The 10,443-nt window shown below is 47.8% G+C and overlaps 1 protein-coding gene across 1 annotated transcript; it reads right to left on the reverse strand.

Moving 5' to 3' along the window:
- Window positions 1-3,459: 3,459 nt before the first annotated feature.
- SPATA31G1 (SPATA31 subfamily G member 1) lies at window positions 3,460-6,927 on the reverse strand. Its single transcript, XM_060015335.1, has 3 exons — window positions 6,907-6,927; window positions 6,636-6,738; window positions 3,460-4,976 (listed from the first exon to the last, which is right to left on the reverse strand). Exons 1-3 carry the CDS (start codon window positions 6,925-6,927, stop codon window positions 3,460-3,462), a joined length of 1,641 nt encoding a protein of 546 aa, XP_059871318.1.
- Between the last annotated feature and the right edge of the window lie 3,516 nt (window positions 6,928-10,443).

The raw sequence follows: 10,443 nt of genomic DNA on the forward strand, positions 1-10,443 counted from the left end.
TCTTCCCACAGGATAAGTGCTGTGATTAGAAGATGGGTTTCTAACCAAAAATATGGCATCAAATTAGATCATGGAAGACCAACAGTTCACCACAGAGGCGAAAGCAAAGATGGAACTATAAATCTAAAATCTTGAAATATATTGGGGTCCAAGACACTGATCCTGCAAGTAGCCCTGAGAGTAGTGGTTACATGGTGCCCAGGATGCCAGTCATTAGTTTGACCGAACTGAACAAATGTTAAATGGTTTGTTAATCTTGCCCGGCCCTACAACCTACTGAGGGCTTAAAAAGACTTAAGAATATAGGACTTGGATGTTTCATAAAGCTATTCAGAGTTGCATAGACTCATTAAATGGCCCTATGTCAAGTGGAAATTCAGAATTGCATTGTCTTTGAGACTATGAGACTATTTTTCTGGGGGTGGATAGGTGGGGAGAAGGAAAGTACCTTCAGTTCCACTCCTGGCCAGCAGGTGGTAAGTTGGGCTCAGACCCTATAGACAAGTTAGGGCTAAATAAAACTTTGGAACAGAATAGTAACATTAGTGAGAGGAGGCAGAGGGAAGCATGTACCTTCTGACTGTTTTTCTCAACCAACTATACAGAGTAGAGCGAATGTTATGATTGGGAAGAGCACTGGTTTGGGAGTGTGAACTTGACCTCACAGAACCTCACTGTCTTTGAAGGACTTGATAGCCATAATATCAGGAAAGCAGTGCTATCAACAAGACATAAATTGTTATGGGGCTGCAAAGAAGGGGAAACCGTACTAAGATAGGAGAATCTGAGAAGGCTGTGGAGGCAGTCTGAGCTGGGGGTTAAAGGAAGATGGGAGGCTTGACATGGGGTCAGAGCATGCTTAAGAAGCATCAGGTTGACTAGCAAGGGAGTGAATTCTGAGAGGCCAAACCACATTGTGAAGAACCTCAAATGCCAGGTGTGAACTTTATTTTAATGATCGTGTGGGTCCTCTGGGGGTTTAGGCAGGAAAGTAACCGTCAGATTTCAGGGCTAGAGAACTTTTTTTTTCTTCTTTTTTTGTTGTGGCAAAATAACATAAAATTCATGCAAAAATTTCCAAGTGTACAGTACAGTATTGTCAACTACATGTGCATTGTTGTGTATAGACGATTCACTTTTTTTTCATTGACAGTTCACTTTTTTTTTTTTTTTTTTGCCTCACAGTGCGGCTTGTGGGATCTTAGTTCTCCGACCAGGGATTGAACCCAGGTCCCCGCAGTGAAAGCACTGAATCCTGTCTGCTGGACTGCCAGGGAGTTTCCAACAATTCACGTTTTTTTTTTTGTTTTTCTTCAGTACACGGGCCTCTCACTGTTGTGGCCTCTCCCGTTGCGGAGCACAGGCTCCGGACGCGCAGGCTCAGCGGCCATGGCTCACGGGCCCAGCCGCTCCACGGCATGTGGGATCTTCCCGGACCGGGGCACGAACCCGTGTCCCCTGCATCGGCAGGCGGACTCTCAACCACTGCGCCACCAGGGAAGCCCAACAATTCACTTTTTAAAAAACTTTTATTTTTGGGAATTTCCTGGTGGCCCAGTGGTTAGGACTTGGTGCTTTCACTGCCATGGGCTCGGGTTCAATCCCTGATTGGGGAACTAAGATCTGTAATGCAGCCAAAAATTATATAGTATTCCCAATAACCAGAGATAATCATTTTTTTTTTTTCTTTTTTAGATTGGGGCGTGAGGTTAAAGGAGGAGTCAGGAGCAGGCTTCTGGCTTCAGTACTGGGGTGGATGTTGTACACCCCTTCAATAGGAATTCGCACATTGGAGGACAGGGTTAAAGGGAAAATGAGTAAGTTTTAGACAGGTTGTATATGAGACAGTACTAGTAGGTGGTAAGATAGGTGGATCCTGAAACCTAGAGATGGTTAAAAAATGACCCATGTTTTGAAATATCGCACTTAATGGAATGGGTTCAAGACACTATGTTTTTAATGGTATTGGTAAAATTGGATATCTTTTTTGGGGGTTGGGGGAGTTAGATTCTCTCCTCATACTGTACTCAAAAATTAGATTAACAATCTAAACATAACATCTATGGGAATTCCCTGGTGGTCCAGTGGTTAGTGCTCTGCCCTTCCACTGCAGGGGACACGGGTTCAGTCCCTGGTTGGGGAACTAAAATCCCACATGCTGCACGGCATGGCCAAAAATAAATAAACAAATGTCCATGAGGGTGCTAGAAGAAAGTGTTCTTAGAATCCATAAGGGAACATGTTGGTAGATTTAAACTTTGGCATGGTAAAATCGCTTTAAAATTAGAAAATAAGCTACAGATTGGGAGAAACTATTTGCAGCATATTAACAGGTTGAGTTAATATCTGTGACAGACAGGATAATGCCATTCCCAAACCCCCTGACCAATGCCCACATCCTAATCCTTGGCACCTGTGAATATATTGTGCTACATGGCAAAAGGGAATTAAAGTTGCAGATGGAAGTAAGGTTGCTAGCTAACTTACTTTAAGATAGGAAGAGTATCTTGGATTATTGAGGTGGGTCCAATGTAATTAAAAGTGTCCTGAAAAGTGGGAGAGGGAGGAAAAAGTGATGTGAGAAGAACTTGACTTGCCTTTGCTAGCTTTGAAGATGGAGGAGGAGGGCCAATAGCCAAGGAATGTGGGCAGCTTCTAGAAGCTGGGAAAGACCAGGAACGAATCCTACCCAGTGCCTACAGAAAGGAATGCGGCCCTGCCAACCTCTTGATTTTAGCCCTGTGAGACTTCTAATAAAATTAATTTATGTTGTTTTGTGATAATTTGTTATGGCAGCAGTAGAAAAGTAATAAAATACCCAGCAGACAATGCAGTAGAAAAATGGGTATACGATATGAACAGGCAATTATAGAAGAAATTCAGCGATCGCTAAACATATGAAAAGGGACTTGTTTTTGTGGCCTTGGAGGTGCATGAGCTAAACTAGAGAGAGAAAAGAGGAGAGGGCTGACAAGAATTGGCTAGAAATATATGTGGGGAACTTGTGTATCAAGTATGTGAAGAAGGGGACCATACCCAGGACCAAGAGCAGCTGCCTAGACCCAGACCAATTGTGCTCGTGTGAATGGATATATTTTTCTTCTGTTGACTTGCTGTGAAGTTTTTCTCAAGGGCAGCATTGGTCTGTGCTCCCCTGGCCTTAACAGCTTCACCCTGTAGAGTGAGGACTCCAGGTTGTAGACTCCAGGTTGATCATCTGTGAACAGCTTGAAAAGAAAGTTAAGCCTATAGAATCCTGAGCTCTCTACTTCTGGGACCTGATCCTGAGGAGACACAGCTGCAGCAGAATAGGGAACCGTCATTTCCAGTACCCCAGACTCCAAAAAAGACATGAGTGGGGTTTGTCTAGTTCAGCTAGTTTATTAGGATTTCCTTTGTGTCTCCACCCCGCAACTGGTTTGGCTTCAGGTCTTGGGGTACTTATATTGGGTGCCAGTACTACCAGCCTTTTCTCTGCTGACTGGATTTGGTGGGCAGGGGTCCATGGGTACCCAGAAATTTGGCTAACATCCTTTGGAGACCCCTGGTAAGGGGAGCCTGAGGTGTGGGGGAGGAAAGATGCTTCTGGGCCCAAGGGCAGTGCTTACAGTGCCGAGGGGCTAGGATGTCACCAGCTCCCAGCCTTGCCCCTCTCTGACCTTGGGAACCTGAAGCCTTGGAGTGAGGCTGCAGGGAGGGAGCAGTGTGTCGAGAGCTCTGGTCCCTGTGCTGAGATCTTTGCAAAAGTCTGCTTACAGGGACCTCTGCTAGTCTGGCCTGGGCTAGGTGGCTTTTCCCTGTAACTGTGGTTGAGCCCAATTTTGCATCCCCTTCTCTGTGGTCTCCTTTGGGTTTCCTGGGGCGCTCTCTCTTTTTGGCTGAAGATAGGGCTGAAGCCTTGTCCTGTCTCTTGCCTGAGGCTGGAACCTCAGGGTATGAGGGCTCTTCCAGGCCTGGGCAGTGAACACATGACCCCTGGGATGACATCTTCACATTCATTCTTTGCTCTTTCTGAGGCTCTTGTTCTGCCCTGCCAGACTTCCATAGCTGAGGTTGGATAGAGGAGTGGGAGTGATAACAGTGGGGGACCTGGATAGGCTGAGTTACTGTGCTCTGAGGTTTAGGGGGATGACAGCTTGAAGAGTTGGGGCACAGACTGAGGGGATGAATCTGCTGTGGTGGGCAAGAAGAGAGACTCCGGGTGGCTTGAGTTGTGGAGCTCAGGGCAGGGGAGCTGCCAAATGATTGACTTGGGCCAAGAGATCTGGAAGCAGGGCTCTGCTCTAGTTTCTTCAGCCTGAGTTCCAACTCTTTACTCCAGTGCCAGGCCTGGACCCCAGAGTGGGTGGGCATCTTTGGGACAGCCTCACCCTGGGAGGATGGAGTCTCTGCCTTAGCCCCTGGGAACAGCTCTCCCTTGGGTAGGCCAGGCTGGTTGGACTCAATCTTCAGAGCTTCAGCTTGGGTGGGAAGCCAGGGTATTGGCTGTAGGGGATCCACTGCTGGAAGGCTGGGGTCCTGGGGGATCCCTCTTTGTTGCACATTCCTCCACACAAACTCAAGGTCAATGTGTGGATCTGGTAGAGGAGCAGAGAGTGACCTGGGGGTTGGGGCTGGGAGTTCAGTGGTGCAGCAGTTCCCTCTCTGCTCTACTGTTTCCCCCTCAGGTTTACAGTTGCATTGGTCTCCAATAGGCTCACTTGTGTGAGACTTTGACATAGAGTTTGGGCATGGGCTGGGACCCCACAATGGGGACACAGGAACACAACAGGTTTCTTTCTGCTCCATGTCCCCCGCAGTAGGCTCAGAGTCAGATTGGACTCCCAAGGGGTTGGCTCCACGTGGGTCTTGGGGTAAGCTGCAAGCCAGGAGCTCAGAGGCCCAGGAGTTCTTTCTCCTTTCTATGTCCCCACATGTAGCTTCAGAATCAAACAGGACCCCCGTAGGGCTAACTCTGAGGGAATCCAGTACAAGAACTGCGGGTGGGCTGAAGGCCAGAGATAGCGATTCAAAAGCCCAGGAATTCCGGGAATGATCAGTGTCCTTCCATGCAGTTTCTGACCCAGTAAGCCCTCCCACAGGATTGATTCTGTGGGGTTCTAGAATAGGAGCTAGAGATGGGCTGTGGCCAGGGCCTGGAGATTCTGAGGTCCAGAGGTTGTCTGTCTGCCTCATGGCCTCCCACAAAGCTTTGGATTCAGACAAGACTGCCTGGGCACCGGTTCCTAGGGACTCCAGCAGAGAGGCTGAGGGAAGGCTGGGAGATGAAACTGGGTCTGCAGAGACCCAAAGATTTTCTCTACTCTGCGTGCCCTTCCACGGAGTCTCAGATCCTGATGGGACACATGCAGGCATGGTTCCATGGAGTCCTGGGTCGACGTCCAAGGCTGAGGGCTCAAAGGCCCAAAGGTTTGTTGAATTTTCTCTGCATCTCCACTGGGGCTCATATCCAGATGGATCTCCCAGGGGACTGCCTCCCTGGAGTTCTGGCAGGGGATGTGGGGGAGGGCAGGGGGCTGGCGTTGGGGGCTGAAAGGCTTGAGTACTCTCTTTATGTCCTGTGGTTCCCCACTGAGTCTCATATACAGGTGGAACTTCCAGGGTGCTGGTTCCTTGGGGCTCTGTCATGGGGGCTACAGATTGGCAAGGGACTGAGGTCGGAGGCTCAGAGATCTGAGGATTCTCTCTTCGCCTTGTGGTTTCCCAGAGGGCTTCAGGTCCAGAGAGGCCTCCTATAGGGCTGGCTCCTTGGCATTCTGGCAGAGAAGTTGGGGTTAGGCTGGGAGTTGGCACTGCTGGCTCAGGGGTTTTGGGGTCCTCATTTTGCCCCGTGGTCCTCCATGGGGCCTCAGACCTAGTTAGGGCTCCCAGAAGGCTAGCAGGATTTTCTGCTAGGGAGGCACAGAGTGAGTCTGGAATGTGTTGTTGGAGGCCAGGATCCCATGGCACCTTCCACCAGACCTCAGATGAATGGAAGAGTTTGGAGGGCCTGGTTCTTTGGAGGTTAGGCTGTGGGTGCAGGGCTTGATCCTCAGAGACCCAAGGGACCTCTCTCTGCTGTGTAAGCCACTGTGTGTTTGCCTCAGTGCCAGATAGGACTCTCTTATGGTCCATGGGAAAGAATTTAAGTTGGAGGGGAAGTGATGGGACAGGAGGGGAAGATGGGGAGGGAAGTTGCTGAGGGTCAGAGGCCATTCCTTCCAGATCTTCTGTAGTATGGACTTCATGTGTAGGAAGTGGGGTTGGGGAGCAATACTGGGGAAGCAGCAATACTGGGGTTCTAGGCAGGAAGGCAAACTTGTTAAAGAAGACAGAAGGACTGACAGACAACTTCAGGGGAGAGAGGCCACCTGAGCTCAGGAAGATGGCCTCCAAGGACTCACTGTGCAGAGAGGGGAGACCCCAGAAGAGCTGGCTTTCTCTCTGCTGTAGGTGGCTCCCTGATGCTGTCTTGTGCCTCACAGGCAGGTTGGTCAAGATCTGAAAGGTGGGGAAGGATCTGGAAGGGTTTGGGGTCTGTGTGAGTACTTGCTCTAGTGTCCCTATGGACTTGTGGAGGCCCTCAGAATCACAGGATGGCTGGGATGGGGCTGTGGTGGCCTGTTCTCCAATAGGAGCTTCTTTGGGAAGAGAACATGGCTTCAGTGGATCCAGAGATACCTCCTCTTCTTCTTCCTCCCCTGACTTCTGCTTCCACAGGCGATCAAGGAAAGCCACGCGGTACAGAAGTGGTAGGCCCTGGGGAGTGGAGAAAGATACAATCTTTCTGGGGAGTGGAGAAAGATACAATCAGGCATGAAGCCTTTTTCAGAGACACAAGATGTACCGTTAAGCCCTCAGTCTTTGTTCTACAGTGAGTGAACAGTTACTCACTGGGGCCCACATCTGTGGACAATAGTCACTTACCCATCTGGTGTTAATGGCCATTACCCAACTACATTTGGAGATCGGCATTCCCTTACATAACCCCACATCTAGGGTCAATGATCATTCAGCTGGCTTGAAATCTAGTGTTAATGGTCACTCACCCAGCCTCACATTTAAGGCTTATAGTCACTCTTTTGAGCCCACATTGATGTCAATGATTCCTTACCTGAACTCATGTGGTGAGTCATTTACCCAGCTGCACACCTATGTCACCCACCTTGCCTTGCATCTTGTCCCCAGAGTACCAGGGCTGAAGCTGTCGCCATCTCCCAAGCTGCCACCACCTCTGGATCTGCCAAACCACGAACAAGAATAGTGTTACCAGGTTCCCTGGACTCAGAAGGCAGCTGCTGCCACAGTGTCTGCAGGCCAGGGCATGGGTCAACTGGCCCCAGAGAAGCCCCATGTCCCCCTCAGCCCCAAGCAGGCCCTCTGGCAGCCATTCCATTTTTCCTCAGCCTAGTGGCAGTTTACCCTGAGGTCATCACTGCATCACAGAACAAAGAACTCCCATCCCCCACATACCTAACAGCAGTCTCTGTGAATTTAGAGCCCCAAAATTGCGCCCACCAGACAACTCATACTTTATTCAGTGAAAGCTTAGTGATCCCCTTTTGTCTTGATTAACAAGGTCAGAATTATCTTCAGGCATTGTGGTTGAGGACATGGATTCTAGCATCAAACTACCTTATTCAAATCCTAGCTCTGCCACTTCCTACCTGTGAAATCTCAAACTACTTTATCTTTCAGTGCCTCAGTTATACACATAGGGTTGTTTTGAGGGTTAAATGAAAACATTTATATGCTTAGAGTAGTACATAGTATATGCTATGTTAAAACATTATTTCTTTTTTTGCCATAAATGATCAATAACCAATCTATAACAAGAATAGAATAGAGGAGAGTTTTATTTGAGCCAAGCTGAAGACTGTAGCCCAGGAGACAGCCTCTCAGCTCTGAGGAACTGCTCCCAAGAAGCTTGTTTTCCAGCACAGCTTTATATCTTGTCAGAACAAAGGACATCAAACATGACAGGGGTACATTCCTTCAACGTTTCAAAAAAGACAGATTAGCTCGTACACAGCAAGTCAGTATGACCTTGGTGCCTGGGAAGGGAGCCTTATCGTCAAAGGAGTACTAGCATTGACATCCCAGGAAGGAAGGCATTTATCTCTAATTTCATAACAGATATTCTTTACTTCTGGACAATGCACACTTTTTTTTTTTGCACGCTTTTCTTTAATGGTTAAAGCAGATGTGCAATGTATGTTTGATAGACCACATACAGGCTTGTAGTTAGTATAAAGTTCAAGTCAAATCATATGTAAGCCAGAATGACTTCCCTATACCTCAGTATATGAAAATTTCTTCCATCACTTTTAAGGTTCCTGATTATACACCTCATTCCATCTTTAATAGATGGAGTCTGTTTCCTCTTTTACATCTCATGTCTTTAGGTTGCCTGAGACCTTTTTCACAAATATTCATGTTAAGGATGACAAATCAAACATGCTTGACCCTTTTTTTTTTTTTTTCTTTTGCCCCTCTTTTCCCTAAAACCACCACTCTGTTTCATGTCAACTCCTCTTTTTAGGGTCAAACTTCAACATCTGCCTTTGCAGTCCAATTCAATGCCTCTCTTCTCACCCCATCCCCCATCAACTGCCAGCTTAGTCTGGTAGGAAGAGCGCTGAGCTGAAGTTGAGGAGACTTGGATTTTCTAGCTCTGCCACTGTTTGGCCATGTAATCTTGGGCAAGAAAGTTTTCTCCATGGGTACCATGATTGGGACTAGATTTATTCATTCACTCATTCAGAGAATATTTATTAAGTGCTCACTATGGATCAGGTATCGTGCTCAGGCTTGAGGAGGCAGAAGTAAGACAGGGTCTCTGTGCTAAAGTAGGTCCCATTTCAGTGAGGGAAACAGTCAAATAATAGACAATTAAAATAGAGATATGTACAGGGTATTAAGGGGTGTGGAGGACATCTAACCACCTTGGGATAGGGGGTTGCTTGTCAGGGGGTGCTTCCCAGAAGAGATGACCAGTGCTTGGTTTGAGGAATCAAGAAAATGAGAGTGTAGGGAAGAGGGGACAATCCAAGCAGTAGAAACAGCCTGTGTAAAGGTGGTGGGTCAGAGAAACCATGTCCCATTAGGGAAATTGAAGGTGTTGCAGTGCAGCTGTAGTATTAGTTGAGGGTTGGGGAAGCAGGAGGATAGACAAGATCACAAAGGGCCCTGAATACCGGACTAAGACGTTGGAAATTTATCCTGAAGGTGATGGGAAATAATTGAAAATTTTTGAGCAGGGAAGAGCCAAGATCAAGTTTGTGTCTTGGAAAGAGCACTCTGGCTGTATTGAGGGCAAAGAGATTGAAGGCAAGAGATTGGTTAGGGAAACTTTGCTTTAGTTTAGGCAAAATGAAAGATGAGGCCTGAACCAAGGCAGTGATGGTGGGAATGGAGAATAACAGGTTCAAGTAGAATTCTAAAGTTACAGTTGATTAGACTTAGTTACCAGTGGGATAGGGTGGAGTAGGGAGGGAGTTGAGAATGACTCTAGGGATTCTGACTTGGGGAACTGGGTGTGTATGTTAGTGACATTTTACTGAGGTAAGTAACACAAACCTGGTAACCAATTTAGGGTGAGGGGACAATGTGTTCCATTTTAGACATTTGCATTTGAGGTTCCTGTGACAAGGAAATGTCAGGCAGGAGGCAGATAGATACATGTATCTGAAGCTTGGGAAAGTAGTCTGTGGGGGAGATATAAATTTGACAGCCAACAGTATATATGTAGCAGCTGAAACCGTAAAACGGCTTAAAGGTACATACTGAGGGGCTTCCCTGGTGGCGCGGTGGTTGGGGGTCCGCCTGCCGATGCAGGGGGCGCGGGTTCGTGCCCCGGTCCGGGAGGATCCCACGTGCCGCAGAGCGGCTGGGCCCGTGGGCCATGGCCGCTGGGCCTGCGCGTCCGGAGCCTGTGCTTCGCAGCGGGAGAGGCCACAGCAGTGAGAGGCCCGCGTACAGAAAAAAAAAAAAAAAAGGTACATACTGATATTTAACATTTGGCCCAGACAATGTGGCCAGCAGTTTTTTGTGTTTTTTTTAAACTTGAATGGTCAACATTATAAGATTAGTAGATTGTACGTAATAATATTTTTGGCTTAAAATCTGGCAACATAGGGCTCTCATTCCCACAAAGTAATAACCATTAATTAATTAATTAATTTTATTTATTTATTTTTGGCCACGTTGGGTCTTCGTTGCTATGCGTGGGCTTTCCCTAGTTGCAGCGGGCTTCTCACTGTGGTGGCTTCTCTTGTTGCAGAGCATGGGCTCTAGGCACAGGCTCAGTAGTTGTGGCCCACGGGCTTAGTTGCTCCGCAGCATGTGGGATCTTCCCAGACCAGGGATCGAAGCTGTGTCCTCTGCATTGGCAGGCGGATTCTTAAACACTATGCTACCAGGGAAGCCCAGTAAAGACCATTGAGAGCTAAGTAGCAGGTGCTC

The sequence above is a fragment of the Delphinus delphis genome, chromosome 6 (genome assembly GCF_949987515.2).
Source record: "Delphinus delphis chromosome 6, mDelDel1.2, whole genome shotgun sequence".
NCBI lineage: Eukaryota > Metazoa > Chordata > Mammalia > Artiodactyla > Delphinidae > Delphinus > Delphinus delphis.

Bases quoted from the DNA above. Each gene is read 5' to 3' on its own strand.
- SPATA31G1 (XM_060015335.1), bottom strand. From the start codon at position 6,927: ATGGCCATTAACACCAGATGG. The intron at 6,739-6,906 runs GTAAGTGACTAT...TCCACTCCCCAG, and splicing joins TGGCCATTAACACCAGATGG to GGCCTACCACTTCTGTACCG. The intron at 4,977-6,635 runs GTTCTCTTCCCA...GCCCACCCGCAG, and splicing joins TCTGGATCCACTGAAGCCAT to TTCTTGTACTGGATTCCCTC.